The sequence below is a fragment of the Triticum aestivum genome, chromosome 2B, assembly GCF_018294505.1.
Source record: "Triticum aestivum cultivar Chinese Spring chromosome 2B, IWGSC CS RefSeq v2.1, whole genome shotgun sequence".
Taxonomy (NCBI): Eukaryota; Viridiplantae; Streptophyta; class Magnoliopsida; order Poales; family Poaceae; genus Triticum; species Triticum aestivum.
In genome coordinates this window covers 345,249-361,351 of record NC_057798.1, presented here as the reverse complement: position 1 = coordinate 361,351, position 16,103 = coordinate 345,249, and the positions used below count along the sequence as shown (strand labels likewise).

Genomic DNA, 16,103 nt, shown 5'->3' with positions numbered 1-16,103 from the left:
GGGAGGGAGGCGTGGTCGAAGGCGGAGGCGCCTAGGGTCCCCCCCACCGTGCCGCGGCGCGCGCGGGAGGGGAGGGAAGGGGAAAGGGGGTTCAAACAGCCAAAGGGGTCCTGCGATGTCGGCCCTGTCGTTATAGCCTATTCAATTACTCTGGCTAGGAACAGAGCACTCCGCCCGGCGTCGTCGCTGTTGCTAGATGAACGACGTGCATGATGGGGCCTAGGAAGGCAATACTTGCCGCTGGCGGAGCTCACACAGACATCCTGTTTGATTTTATTTTATGGAAGTGAAATTGCTTCATCATCACACAAAACTGTTCAAATCGCTACAAAAAATGTGATCAGAATTTTCCAGAATACTTGCGGAAGGCTGAGTGAATGACTGAACGATTTTGGTTTCCTTTTGGAAGTTGAAACGTTTGCTTTATATTTGGTCGGAACCTAAAATGGTGGTTTTTTTAAGAAAAAATTTAGAGCTGGGTGAGCAAGCTCTGCGTGAGCCAAAAATTTAAGAAAAAAATTAGTGGCTGCGTGAGCCGATTCTCATGCGGCACACTTGTTTGTTGAACCCGAATCCCACAACAGAAGAAGTACCACCTACTGCCATCTGCACAATTTAACCATCAAACAAACACTGTTGATAAATAGTGCATGTACGTATGGACGTACTTACATCACACCCACGCCAAGCAATGCATCTTCTGTCAGCATAAGCATACTACTGCATTGAACTGAATGATAACACATATTGCAAACTCGATCAGCACACACGTAAGCAGAACACAAAACACACCAACAATGATACATAAGTCGATCGAGAGCGTAGACACACACAAATAGATGATTAAGCATGCAGCTAGCTGTGGCAGGCATCAATCACCACTTATTCTTCAGGGAGGAAACACACATCCACCATCTTGCCGTGGCAGTGGAAAGCAGCAAGACGTCCACCGCCGTTCGCATAGCTCTTGCCACCATGCCTCAAGCCTACACAACATATTTACCAACTATCATCCATCTATTATCACACCTGCATGAAGCAACATGCAAAACTATGAAGAACTAGCGCACGTACCTGGATAGCACGGTCAGTTCACCGAAGCACTGAAACTCTGGGCAAGGGCTTCTTGTAATGCGACGAGTGGCATGGCTCGAAGAGGCAAGGGTCGTGCCCAGCCTCCAGCCCGTCCCACTCCAGCTTCTCCCACCAGTCCTGCTCGCAGTCCACGACGGGGCGACGGCTACCTTGGTTGACGGCGGGGAGGCGCCTGAGGCCCCAGCAGCCCCTCAGCCATACCCTCTCAAGCTTGGGCGCATGCATCTTCACCTCACATATATGCTGCAGCTTATAGAGCTCATACAGATGGATGTGCTTCAGCCTTGGGAACTCGAGTACATGTTTTTTGAGGCCAGGATGAACAGGGAACACCGTCTTTAGATCACCACAGTTGACAATGTGGAGACTTTCTAAATTGTGCAAGTATGATCCTTGAATACCCCACAATAACGGAAGCACAAATTCGAGCCTTGGGCAAGAGTATAGGCGTATGCTCCACAGTTTGGCAAAGCACCTAGTTGCGCTGCCACCGTAGGTCCTTCCTTTGCTCCAAATGCAGTGTGACATTGGTAGATCAGCCGCCCAAAAGGTCTCTATTTCTGTGAAGGGCCAGCCATCATAGTTAGTCATGAAGACTGTGTGCACCTTGGAGCACCTCACCACATGACAATGTTTTAGATGTTTCCAATCAAGATTTGTCCCAAATCCAGAGATCATGTGTTCAGGGATGACAGTGGCGATGAAAAAATTGTCATGAACATGCAGCGACTCGGATTCATTCATTGCAAACATGATAGCCTTGATTGCTTGTACACTCTCCACGCTAGCGTTGCTAACTCCCGTACCAATCTCCACATGGCAGCCCGATGGCTGAAACTGCATTCCATCGTTGTAGTCGTGATCAATAATTATGTTGCCAACAGAGACATCAATGTAGGTGCTGCAAGTATTGGGGTTTAATGACTTTGGTTGAGGAGGACCCATTATTTTCCCACTAGCACCAGGGCCCATCTTCTCCTTCATATAGCTTTGTCGCTTAACATTGGTGGTACAAGGGACACAAAGATTTAGATGGAACCTATTGTTCTTCCAACAGAATTGAACATTGCTTTGTAATACCAAGGACCGAAAAAACCTTATGTCCAATATAGTAACATACACTTCATGCAATTTAGCTTGAGCAGGACAAACCGAGGCAACAATATGCAGCACTCTCAGTGTTGGCAGGCCTTCTTCTGGCCATAAAATGGCATGGAGCTGCATACATCCCAATAGAATAATTTGATAGAGACATGGGACCTGCACCACCTGAGTTGTGAGATCAAGTGTCTTGACTCTTGTGCCTGAGAGGTCCAGCTCCTCAAGGTTTGGAAGTGATCCCCTCAGTGTGAATTCAGACAATCTTGCACAACCGGCCAAGGAGATGCGGCTTATTTTGGCTTCCTTGAAATCATCTTTTCTTGGTCTTGCATCTAAGCTGAATGATTCAAGTGATGGAGGGAGTCCTTCCACATGCTCCAAACCAACACAACCATCTAGAACCAGAGTCTTGAGGCTAGTTGAACTTGACAAGCTGGGCAAGCCTGTCTCCAAAGAGCAGCATGTAGGGTCAATAACTCGAAGCTTGTGAAGATTTTCTGGTTGTCCCAATGCAAAAATGATGTGCCAAAACCTTCCATTCTTTATATGTACTTCCCTAATGTTTGCAGCCATCTGCTTTATTATCTCTGGTGATGAAGGCAGATTCCAGTCTGTATTGTGTATGTCTATCACCCATAGGCTCTTCAAAAAATCCATATCTTGCTTCTCATCTTCTTCTGGTCGTAGATCCTGGCAGCTATCTAATCCAAGGAATCTCAACTTGTGGCAACAACGAAAAGGAGGAGAGGAAAAACTGAAGGTGCAGTGGCATAACTTGAGCACACGAAGTTTGTCCGATTGATGAAACATGTCATTAGGTAAGGGTCTTAACAATGGATCAGACTCGCTTGCAAGGAAAAATGATGTTGATTCTGGATGCACAACAGAGATGTCCTTGGACAATATCCACCGTTTCAGAGGAGTCTGAAGTTTATGACCAAAAGAGGGCAAGGTATTAGATGAATAATCCTCGATATTTATGTGTTGACGCAGTGCAGCTGCAACCTCCCATGCTTTGTCACCCTCACCTCCTTGTATAATCCCATCACAGACCCAATAGCTCGAAGCATGGGTGCCCCAGTTGTAGTCCATGATGTTGCCTCCCTGATAATTTAATGACAGCAGATACATGCAACATTCTTGAATTGGTTTACCAAGATTATCCCCATCTATTTCTCTTGCCTCTTCCTCCAACCAATAATTATACTTTCCATATCTATAATCATAATCATTATAAATGAAAAGATGTGAATTATCCACCTTCTCACTAATTTCCGAGTTGAGTCGAAGCCTCCCCCTGAAGGTCCACAATACTAGATTACCAGACCATGAAAATAGAGGAATGCCAAAATCATTCAAGTCAACTGTGTTGTGGCTCCCATTATGGAAGACCACTAAACATCTGTGGCCTTGTATTGTGTGATAGATCTCTAATGCAGCATCTTGTATCTCAGCTCTTGAGCTTTCATCTACCCCCATGAAATCATCTTCTTCATCTTGTCTATCAAAAATATCCATTACCCGCTGAGGAAGCTTTAGTTCTTGTGCGATTGTCCTCTGGAGCACTCTTCGGCTTTTCCACCTCGAGCAATCAACGTGGATGATCTTGTTGAATTTATTCAGTAGAGACGGTGGAGGGTCTTTAGCTATAGCTCTAAGCACCGCTGAAGCAGCCAACCCTCGCCATCCATCAAAATAGATGGGCTTGTGTGCAGCATTTCTTGTGCCGTCCAGATAAGGGGTTATAGTTTGCACCGCTTCATCAATGGTGTCCGGGGCAGTAATCATCTGCATAATTAGTTGATGACAATTAGTTGAGGTGGCTCACTTTACTAGTTTTCCTCTTGTGACATACTCCTACTACTATATACTCTTGTTATTAGTATGAGGATCAAGAGACTAATTAATTAAAGTGCATGCACGGCTGAGAACACTCATACACGCTCACGGCAAGCCATTACCACACAATATTAATTAGTGTGTTTTGTGTCCATGGGAGCTAGAGAAGATGAGAGAGCGGGCGGTGCATTAGGGATGAAGCGTGGACCATAGGGAAAGGGAAAAAAGATGCACGCTGGGCGCAGCGTGTTAGCCAACTAAATGAAACAAACACACTCGCTGGCTTTGCTCCTCTTAAGCTCTTTGCCCAAGCTCTTCCACCGCAACCTGGACCGCCTCCTCCATGGCCATGGCCATCTACTGCCGCCCGCTGTCCCCTCTCTATGCTTGACCCTCCTATGGCAGACGGCAGGTCAACAAAGATTTTTAAAAAAAAAAAACTGTACAAACCGCTTGTGAGATGATGTGTCCACCCCACCATGATCAACTATATATAGCTTAACTCCTTGTGTTAAGCTTTTATTATGCTCTCTCTCTCTCTCTCTCTCTCTCTCTGTGTGTGTGTACCTTGAGTTTTGTTGTTGTTAGGAATAGTAGAACACTAATCAAACTGCAAGGAATGTGTTGACACCAGATTTTGGCACGGTCAATAACTTATTTAAGATGGCCTCAAATGGAGAAGTGATTTTCATGAAAGAGTTCCGTATTGTCGATATGAACATCTTTGAAGTTTGGGTCATCGCAGTCCGATTTCATCTCGAAGGCCGAAACTATGCTCAAAGTACTAAGATCTTATATTCAGAGTACAGTTTGGCTGATTAAGCCCCCAAGACGATCTCAAATGGAAAAATTATCTACACGGATTGTCTTCGTCTCGTCGAAACGATCGATTTTGGTATAAAAATCGTTCCAATCCGAGTTCGTATGCAAAAGTTAGAGCCATCGGAATACAGCCCTGTTAGGAGGCAAAAACTGGCGCGCCCCACCAGACACCCTGTCTGATGGGTAGCGCGAGGGATAGCCTGTTTTGCGCGACCGATCTGACCCTCAAGATGACCTCTGATCAAAAAACGTTCAACATAAAAATTGTTCGTCTCGTCGAAACGGTCAAGATTGCTTTTGGGCTCGTTTCCATTCGAGATCGTTTACCATCACAAAAAAGACCCGCAAGGTGCAGCCAGTTTAAACCGAACAGTTTTGGAAAGTTCGGACAAAACCAATCCGAATTTGACTAGGGTTTTGGACGTGAATCCAAACCTTTTCCTTGCACGGGAAGTCCAGCCGCCTCTTATATACCTAAGGGGTGACGGCCGATTGAACAACACACAATCGATCAATCAATCTACTACTTTTCCGTGTTCATCTACTTTTATCTCTCCCCTTGTATCTTTCTTCTCGTTCTTCGTCGTTCTTCAAGATTGGAGGCTGCGAATCCACGAGGATCTAGGGGCGGTAAGACCGACCTCGAGCAGCCAATCGTCGCCGCGAGCCCTGACGGGGTCCCTCCCGGGCGAGCGGGGCGTCTGGTCCCAAAAGCGCCGGCTTGCTGTCTTGCGTATCGCGCTGGAAGTCGGCCCCCCGCGGTGTGAGTTGCGGAGCATCTCCCTCGGCGCCGCGGGTACACATCGACGTGTTCGTGTGACGCGTTCCAGCGTCAACACACTTTTTGGCGACTCCGCTGGGGACGAAGCTTCGAACGGTCTCCGGCCCGTTCTTGCTACAAAGAGATCGTCATCTAGGGTTTGCAGTCTACAAAGGTAATATGAATACCCAATCCTTTTATGTAGATGCAAATAATTCATATGGTGTTACTAGATCGTTCAATGAGTATACTCTATCGGCCAACCCTAGTTTTTTCAATCATGCAACTAACTACGTGCAAGGGCCGATTCAAAGTAATTTATATACTTCGACTTCTTATGATATTAGTAACATGCACCATATGTATCCCAACTCACACGCATCGGCAACCCAGCAAATTCATATGCCGATGAGCAACATGATGAGTTCGATTAATCAATTTGAAACACCCCAAGTTAGAATTTCCAATGCCATACAAGAAAGTGTTTCACCCTTTTATTCATCGGCAACTAATGTGCAATATAGTAATCCAACCATGCCGATGAATGAGAGAATTGGCCATGCTACTAGTGGCTATTCGGCCAGTTACTCTCAACCGTCATATGCTATACCTCATGTTACTAATTCTTCGGCACCATACACAACTGTAGATGCTCATAATTCGGCTTCACACCTTCCTGGTTATAGCCGAATGAATGTAAATTTTACAGGAGCGGTTGTGCCCAACATTGTAGAAGATGAGGTAGTGGTGGCTGCATTGAAGAGTTTAGCCCAAAATAAGAGAATTAGTGCTCTTTGCCTTGAACAACATGAAAAGGGGCTATTTCCTGATTATGTCGCAATAAAAGCTAGAGTTTTGCAAGAAGATGAATCTTTGCCAATTGATAAAATTAGCTAGCAAAAGTATGGTCTTACAACACTGCATATGCCTTCACCTAGTACTACATCATATTATACACCCCCTACACAATTGCAAAATTTTGGCAACACCCGTGTGTCATTGCCGAAAGAATCTAAAAGCATTGGGGGGCAATCATATCCGGAGTGGGCTGAAATTGAGAAAAAGCTTAAAGCTAATTTTACCGCTCGCCGTCAGAAAAAAATAGAAAAAGAATTGGCTCAGATAAAAGAAGCATTGCCAATTGGTACTATCAATGAAAAGAAGGATGATTCGGAACATGAAAGTTCTTTCATTGAAAAAGCCGAATCAAGTAGTATATATTCTGAATCCATCAAACCCAACGAGGCAAGCATTATTGAGAAAGGGCATGACAAGCATAGAAAAACAACGGTGCTTGATTTTTCTGAAGTTAATGGAACCTACTTCCTGCCCTATGAGTTCCGTGCCATAGAAATTGACAAGCTTCAAGGACAAGAACAAGTAGCCGAACAAAGTTCGGCCGACAAAAATCTTCAAAGCAATGATGCACGGATTCAAGAAAAAGATGATGACAAGGTGTTGGGGAGCCATCCAAAGACGGAGCAAGATGTTCTTCAAATGGCACCACTATCATGCTCTCCCAACATATTTGAAGAGGTATGCATAGCGAGTAATTTACCTATTTTCAGATTTGGTCGGAACTTCATTATTGATGCATTTATAAGAAATATTCTCATAAGTAATTTTGAAAGACCAATGAGGAAGGGTAATTTACTTGTTAGTAGTAAAATTGTTATGGAACATATCGGTCAACCCATTGCACCATTTATAAAGACCGATAATGACTTATTGTTACAGCCAAAGCTTTTCCTGTTGCTTTCTCTAAAGTTCATATATAGTTGGGTAGCTTTGCTTATTTCTTACTTGGCTTACACTTGGTCTTAACTGAGACATGTATGTTCTAAATATCTTCGTTTCAGAAATTTAAAGCCAAGGTCAAATTCTATTGAGAAAACCGATGCTAATATAATATCGTATCCAAAGACATCAGAGATAGAGTGAAAAACACAATGCATAGCTGAATGGGGAGATTCCAAATCTGAACCATTCATTTGCTTATCTCCAAAGCCGTTCAAACAGCAAGATCGGCTAGGAAACAAGAAGTATACTTTCAATTCAAGCATGTGTGATAAAATATTTGATTTATTGCTGAAAAATAATTACATAAGAATTCTTGGTCACCATGTTGAGCCATCTATCCAAGGACGAATGTATTGTAAGTTGCATGATTCGTTCAAGCATAATTTTGAGGATTGCAACATGTTCCGTCAAATAGTTAAATCGTCCATTGAAAAAGGACGATTGAAGTTTGTTGAAACACCAAGAGATGACCAGTCTATTCCGATTGGTCCTGATGGCAAAAAGTTTTTGCATCGGCTGCTTCAAGCCGATACATTTAAAGAGAAGGTAAAAACTACAGGTGATGGGATCAAGCTTTCAAGTAAAGAAGTTGTTGAAGAGCGTAATGAACATAATCTTGAGGGTGACAATTCCATCGAAGCTACAATGGAGATACCAAGTACTGAGGGGCAGCAAGCAAATCCAAAGATCGGTGCAAGCACAACCAAAGAAAACAAAGGCCGACGTAAGCACAAAGGTAAAAAGCCGAAAGTCACTTTTGCACAACTATTGGAAAAATATCAAAATAAGAGTGAAGAAAAGAATGCTTATCGGCCAAATCATGCAAAGAAACCAAGATCACCCCAAGGTGCAAATATGAGGATTGGTATTGGCAAAGTGATGATTTTAATGCAACATATTCATATCCTTATTTTGGGCCGTCAATGCCAATGCCGTGGATGCCTCCCTATGCTCATATAGATACATATACATCATGGGATAGGTATGATACAAGGGCACATTCTACATCTTATTCTAGACCATCTCACCAATACTATGCAGCTTAAAGAAGATGAACATTTGAACAAGCACGCGTCAAAGACCGTTTCAATCATAAGGAATCGGTCCAGAGCTCAAGGAAGAAGAAAGAGGTGGTCAAGCAGGTTTACCGCATTAAAAGAGATGGTCGTAAGAGTGCAATTTCAGATTTGATCTCAAAGGAAAAAGAGCCAATTAAAGTGTTGACATTAGCTACTAAAGGCAATGAGACAAAACAATCAATTGATAAAAATCAGAGTGCCAAATCTGAAGAAAAGAAGTTGAGGGTGCACAAGGCCCAAAAAGAGTTGCCATTTGTTGAAACAAAATCACAGCCGAGATGCCCACTCGGTTTATCGTATTGGCGAAAGAAGGAATTACAAAAACTGAGTGCACAAGAGCTGAAAAAGAAGAACATGGCATGGGTTCCGAAGAGGAGCAGTCAAAATGAAAGTGATGTGCAACCTTCTATTGCAACAAGTGTTACAAAAGTGAAAAAAGATAAGGATGGAAGCCAAAAACAGTTAAGCCGAAGGTTTGCATCACCCCATCAAAATCTTCGGTTAGCACATCATCCATATTCTTCAATCATACCATTGATGCCTTTGCCACGGAATTCATCATCAGGTATGATAAATTACCCTCCCTGGATTTATTTTAATCCATGGAAGCGGCATAATTTTCTGCATCATGAGAGGGTATTACCAAATCTCTATACATTTTATTAGCTACATTTTTTCTTGCTAATCCAAAGGGCCGAAATATTTGATTGCTATTTCATTTGTTTATTTCGGCTATACATGATTTGGTGAATGAATTCTTCATGGGCATTATGTTGATGGCCGGTATTTATCTATCGCCCTAAGAATATGTCAAAGCATGGCTGATGTAGTATCCTAACATCGTCCTTAGTTCAATTAGAGGCCAAAACAAGGTACATGTTCATTGATATTGCCCTTGTCTTTCTAGTACTATGGAGATTATTTTCGACGGTAAATTTGTGGCAATGGCCAAGGTGTTGGTGTTGCTTATTTATCTTCATATGGAGCTATTTTGTGAAGCCTCGGGCCGCTTATAATAGTTTTGCACAATCATCAAAGCCGAATATGCATTGTCATTCGGATTGGAGCTTTGCCTTGATATAGGTGCTATACATATTGAGGCTTCCGGTGATTCGTTATTAGTAGTGCAACAAATATCCAAGGGTTATCAATGTTTTGACGGATCACTTATAGTTTATCTTTTGGTATGTCTAGATGCAAGATTTACCTTGGGTTGCTTTGAAATTGTTCATATATCTAGGCATGAAAATTCGAAAGAGTTGGCACAGCAAGCGTCCGGCTACTATGTTAACCATCATGTATTGCATTTCTATCAATAGCCGATGCTAGGTCTTGTCAACATAGGTAAGGCACAAATGCAACTATGTTAACCATCATGTATTGCATTACATAGCACAAATGCACCTATCTACAATTGTTACCAAATACGGCACATGAACTAGAAAAGATATATAGAAACAAAGGAAAGACTTGCGGATGTGTACCTGAACAGCTTGTTCAGCTCACCAGAGAACTGATCCTCTAGGCAGGGGCTTCTTGTAATACGCCGAGTGGCGCGGCTCAAAGAGGGAAGGGTCGTGGCCGGCTTCCAGTCCGTCCCACTCTAACTTCTCCCACCAGTCCTTCTCACAGTCCACGACAGGATGACCGTCTCGGCCGACAGCCGGGAGCCGCCTCAAACCCCAGCATCCCCTGACCCTGATGGTCTCCAGCTTGGGAGCAAACATCTTGGCTTCACATATATGTTGCAGCTTGAAGAGCTGATGCAAGTAGCTAGATATGCTTCAGGTTTGGGAATACCAGTAGACCTTTATGGTTTGTAGCTATTCTTGTCATAATCTCTGGCTCCACCAGGAACACCTGCCTTAGATCACCACAGAGGGCAATGTGAAGGGTCTCCAAGCTTGTGAAGGTGTATAGCATTGACATCACGAGGACAAATGTGAGCCTCGGGCAGGAGAACAAGTATATGCTCTGCAGTTTCGCAAAGGAGCGATCATCTTCAACATTGAGTGTCTGCTCTTTGCTCCAAATGCAATGGATCATCCGGAGATCAGCCGCCCAAAAGTTCACTAGTTCTGTAAATCTGATGTATCCATGGATAGTATTGAAGATTGTATGCATCTCGGGGCATCTCACCACGTGACAAGATTCCAGTTCTAGCCATAAAAGTTTCTTATTTTCTATGGACATCATGTATTCTGGGATGACAGTGGTGATGGAAGAATTGTCGTGCACAAACAACGACTTGGCCTTGTTCATCGCAAAGATGATAGCTTGCATGCCTTGTATGCTATCGACACAAGTGTTGCTAATTCCATCACCAATCTCCACATGGTAGGTCGATGACTGAAATTGCGATGCACGGTTGTAGTCATGATCTATAGTTATGTTGTCAATACCTGCATCAATGTAGGGGTTGTGAGAAGAATTAGACATTAATGGCTTTGCTAGGGCTGGCCCCAATTTCCCCCCGCTGTTATCAGAGTCCATATTCTTCTCATTGTGCCACTGTCCACTTGCAGATATGCAGAGATTTAGATTGAACGTATCAATGTTCATGTTCCAAAACATATTGGAACTTGTTAGCACCAATAACTGAATGAATTTCATGTCCATTATAGCAATATATGCTTGGCAATGCCCTTTCTTTAACTTGTCAAATTTCGGTGGTATTCTTCTAATCTCTTCTCCCTGAGTGTCAATGCATAGCAAACTTAGTTGAGGCATACCCTCTTCAGGCCAAAGGACAGCACATAATTGCTCACATCCCAACAGCATGACTCGTTGGAGACATGGGACCTGCACCACCTGAGTTGTGAGGTCAAGTGTCTTGACTCTTGTGCCTGAGAGGTCCAACTCCTCAAGCTTTGGAAGTGATCCACGCAGCTTGAAGTCAGACAATCTTTCACATCCAGCCATAGAGATGCAGCTTATATTCGCTTCCTTGGAATGAAGTTCTACATCCAAGCTGAATGATTCAATAAGTAACGGAGGGAGTGCTTCTGGTCCAAGGTGCTCCAACCCAACACAACCATCTAGAACCAAGGTCTTGAAGCTAGTTGCTTTTGATAGGCTTGGCAAAACTTGTAGTGTAGTATTCCCAGAAAGGTCGAGGAATACCATCTTCACTGTATCTGTAAATTCATCCTTTTCTCCTGTCTGCCAAGGCATTGTAGGCTCAATCACTAGAAGCTTATGAAGGTTCTGCAGTTTTCGCCATGAAAAATTGTGGCACCAAATCCTTCCTCTTTTTATACATACCTCCCTAATGTTTGAAGCCATCTGCTCTGTTATGTATGTTGGTAAATCCAACTCCCAATATGTGTCGCATATGTCTAGTACCCATAGGCTCTGAAACAATTCAATTGTTGGTCTATTTTTCTTGTCATCTTCTAGTCCCTTATCCTGGCAACCATCTAATCCGAGGAATCTTAAGCGGTGGCAACAACTAAAAGGAGGTGAAGAAAAGCTGAAGGTGCAACGACATAACTTGAGCACCCGAAGTTTGTCAGCATTTCACGCTGCACTGAATGATCTACTTTTGTTTCAATATGGTCATACACTTGGAGTACCATTTATCTCAGTCTGAAACTTCTGGCACATCGGTCCTGCACTAACAGCCCCCCCCCCCCCCCCCCTCAGTTTCAATATGGTTTTCTGTCCATGTCTTACAAATATAAATGAAAATCAATTGCTAATGTGCCCACCCTACTGCTATTTTGTGTAGTCTAACATCTTGTGTTTCATCTTACCTATGTATGTCTCAACTGCTTGCATGTGGTTGTGTGCTGCTTCAAGACCTGGATCACATAAACATCTTTAAATTAGTAAATGACTATACAATTTAGCTTTGCGGACAAGAAGAATCCCCGTTGTTGCAAAACGTACCTCCAGCTTGATCATCTAGAGTAGTACTCACATATAGGACACCTGGTAAGGCGACCAATGAGAATACAAAACGTAATTAGATACCACCATCACGTATTTCAACTCATAGTTTTGCATGGTTATGAATGTGTGCACTACTTACTGTCTATTTCAGTTTCAAACTTAAAGCAGGGATTGGACTCCATTTGATCAAGCGTTTCATCACAATCATTAGTAACTGTGCAACCACACAAACAATGTAAAAAAGATATGAGGTATCTCATCAAAATAATACCCACTCAGAAAATTTTCAACTTTGTTACTTACCCGGCTGTGCCACAAGGTCTTCCATATGTGTTACAGGCACACTACTAAATTATCACACAAACAGTACAGTTTGACTAATGAGATCACCACGATAACACCAAGGGGGCTAATTGTAGAAAATTGTAGGATGAATATTATTGTTGTATTGATCTGACCCTTGTGTAGGGTATATATAGGAGTACAAGAGGGGTAGAGACTTGGAGTACAAGACAAGTCTCTAACTTAAACCCAATTATATTTCTAACACTAATCACTGATAAACCAACTCCTATTCTATGCATGATGAACCAGCCTTCTAGCCAACAAGGTGGACCAGGATTAGCAGCAACTTCCCCAACCGGCCAACCCGATGAGTGATGCGAGTAGGTTCGTCCCCGCCAGTAAAACAGCTAGCCGATGCATGTCGGCATGGGCATATGCTGCCTGATCTGCAGCTGCGACGGGGTACTGAGAGTCCCGCCGGTCCCAACAGTGGCCTCCTCTGCTGCTTGCTGCAGCCGAGACCTCTGATGGAGCTGTGCTGCATGGCGACGAGCAGCTGCCAGCTGGATCTGGGTACTGCTGCGCCGCGAAATACGGATTCAGCTCCACATGGTACGTTTAGATCTGATGAACCCACAAAGACCAGCCTGTGACAAAAAAAAAAGTTAAGCTAATTGAAAGAGCACGCCGCACTGAAAATCCAACCTCTTTCCTGACGCACTTGTAGAATTGGTAGACGAAAAAGGGTTTCCCCCGCTTTAGATTATAAAGCAACGTCCAACCGATACAACCAGCTTCCTAGGGCCGCAGCACAAACAAGCCCAAAAGAAAAAGGGGAGAGAAAGAAAAAAGAAACAAATGCCGACGCCGGCAGCTCAACTAAGCAAAGATGACCGACACCCGCTGCACCCACCGGAGAAGAACCACCGCCCACCAAGCACTCCGAAGCCTCGCGCACCAAGCAACATCTTCAGGAAGAAATGCGACGACGACGCCGCTGCTGCCCGAACAAGTCCAAGGGTTTCCCCCGGTACGCGGGTGGCAGTGGGGAAGGGGGTATCACCGACGCCCCTCAGGAGGGTCCGGCAACGCCCACGGGCGCAGCCGCGCCGGTGGCGAACGAGCCGCCAGAGATTTCTCCCGCCCCGAAACCACCACCGCCACCCAAGACAATCGGAAGCGCACCGCCCAACATACCGCCCACCAGCCTGTGCCACCACGGATATCGCACCATCTTCACCGTTTCACTAAGGCCACTAACACGAGACCTGGAGGTAGGACGAGAAGACACCGGGCTCGGAGGCAACCGCACCGCAGCCGACAGGAGGGAACAACCTCCACCGTCGCGCGGAGCCGACCGGACATGGCAACAGGGACTTGCCGGGCCACCACCGGCCCGGCCGGACCCCAACGGGTCCGGACAGTCCCTGCCGCCGCGCTGCAGCACACCGGCTGCCGGAGCCGCCACCACCGCAGCCACGACCCCCTCGTCCCACCACCAGGGAGCCACGCCGCCGCGCACCGGACCGCAGGCCCGCCCCAGCCCAGATGGGGCCTGAAAGGGCCCAGATCTGGGCCGAGCGGGCGGGCGCCGCCGGCCAGCCGCCCACTGCGCCGCCCCGCAGCCAACGGCCACGCCGCCGTGTCGAGGGCACCCGAGGCCCACGGGACGCCGCCGCCGAGCCTCACCGCCGCCAGCCGAGCAGCACCGCCGTCGGGGAGGAGGGAGCCCCGACTCTCCCTCCCGGCGCGCGGGGAAGGGACGTCCGCCGCCGCCGGCGCCACCCGGACACGCCGGAGGCCGCAGCCGGCGGCGGCGAAGGGGGAGGAGGGAGGAGGAGGACCGAGACGGGGGGAGGGCAGGGGGCGCTCCGCCGCCTCGGGGGGCGGCAGGAGCGCCGGGGGAGGAGGAGGGGGAGGGGCAGAGAGGGGGGGGGGCGCGAGGCGGCCGGCGCCGGCGGGAGGGGGCGAGGGAGGCCGGCGGCGGCGGGGAGGAACCCTAGCGCGGGGCGCGGGTCGCGCTGCTTGTTTTGAGTTCTATCCTCCGTATGCAATCGTCACACTTGTAGAATTGGTCACCGACGGCGTTGGATGTGGTGGTGGTGGACATGGAGAAACCTCCCTGTGATTCACTGGCGTTGATGAAACGAAGAAGATTCTGCTACAAGGAAAGCAAATGGGGTAGGATCGAATCGTGCTGTTGGAGATGCTACTCTTGACATAGGCATAGTGTCGATCTACAGGACTCTATTCTTGCCGATTTGTCAGTTTTTCTTTTCCTGGTCGTCAGACTTTTGATGTTCAACTGTGTGCATCCTAATTGTGCAGAGGCTGCGTGTTGCTCATATTGCTTTGTATCCACTGGATGCTACATTTTAAGTTAATAAAATCGTCCTGTGTCAAAAAATAGGGTACTTTTGATGTACATATGTGCGTATGTGCGTCGCACCCGTGTGTGCGCGCGCTTGTGGCAATAGTTAGGTTGTTAGGCAGTAGCGTGCGGATCGATTTTACTCCCTCGTAGTTTAGGTTTTTAGGCTGTTCATCGTCTTTGCTTCGGCGGCGACAATGACGGCGCTAAATAAAGATTCTTCGGATCCTTTCCTGACGGGGTCATCGGTCCTAGTTGGGGATAGATTTGGAAACCAGTCTGTTCAAGTAAGAATGGCGTGGCGGCGGCGGCATCCTCGTGGTGGGCCTGTGTCCTCAGGCTCCGCCGTTGCGACGGCGTTTGCTCCAGCGTCGGCGCGGAAGCTTGGGAGGTAGTCTAGAAGCGGATGCAGATTGTGGTCTATATCGACGACATCTGAAAGACGGAATATCTGTTGGGCTCGTGATTCATGAATGGCAGGTATGGTTTCCTTCTTCGGCATCTTACTCGTGGTGGGACGCCAGATCTGGAGTTCGATGGCATGTCCGGGGAGTTGCCCCGGTCTGATTCGTTCAACAGCAAGGGTTTCATTTTTTGTGAGCCACCTTGGAGGTCCGCAAAGCTGCATATCAGCTATGGAGCCGCGTCGAGCTCGGGTGAGGTGGTGATTCGTCATTCTTTTCTTCGGTGGCTACTGTGGTGGTGCCGGAGGCAGGTGACGGGCGTTGGTGTCAAGCTTAGAAATGTTTTGCTATCTTTTCAGTTCTGACATGTCGGTCTTTACATGACTTGTACTTTGTTAATTATGATATGAATGAGACACGTATTACCATGCCAAAAAAAAAGGTAGTAGCGTGTGTGTGCGCTCGATCTGTTGAGCTACCCGCGTCCGGCGCGAGGCTGAGCGGATCGCTCGCGTGCAGCAGCCAGGAGTGCTTGTGCCGCGTGAGCTAGCAATCTGTTGTGAGCCGGCCGTGGTGTGCGCGCTGAAGCTCTGGACTGTGTGTCGTCCTATGAAGGTGGCATCGTGCGGTGCGACTGCCATGGAGCGGCGTCC

At 46.3% G+C, this 16,103-nt stretch overlaps 1 protein-coding gene and 1 pseudogene across 1 annotated transcript; both read right to left on the bottom strand.

Moving 5' to 3' along the window:
• Positions 1-1,092: 1,092 nt before the first annotated feature.
• On the bottom strand, positions 1,093-3,990 carry LOC123043972 (uncharacterized). The gene has a single exon (XM_044466587.1). It carries the CDS (start codon positions 3,988-3,990, stop codon positions 1,093-1,095), a length of 2,898 nt encoding a protein of 965 aa, XP_044322522.1.
• Positions 3,991-9,901: 5,911 nt separating this feature from the next.
• On the bottom strand, positions 9,902-12,718 carry LOC123043789 (uncharacterized; annotated as a pseudogene).
• Between the last annotated feature and the right edge of the window lie 3,385 nt (positions 12,719-16,103).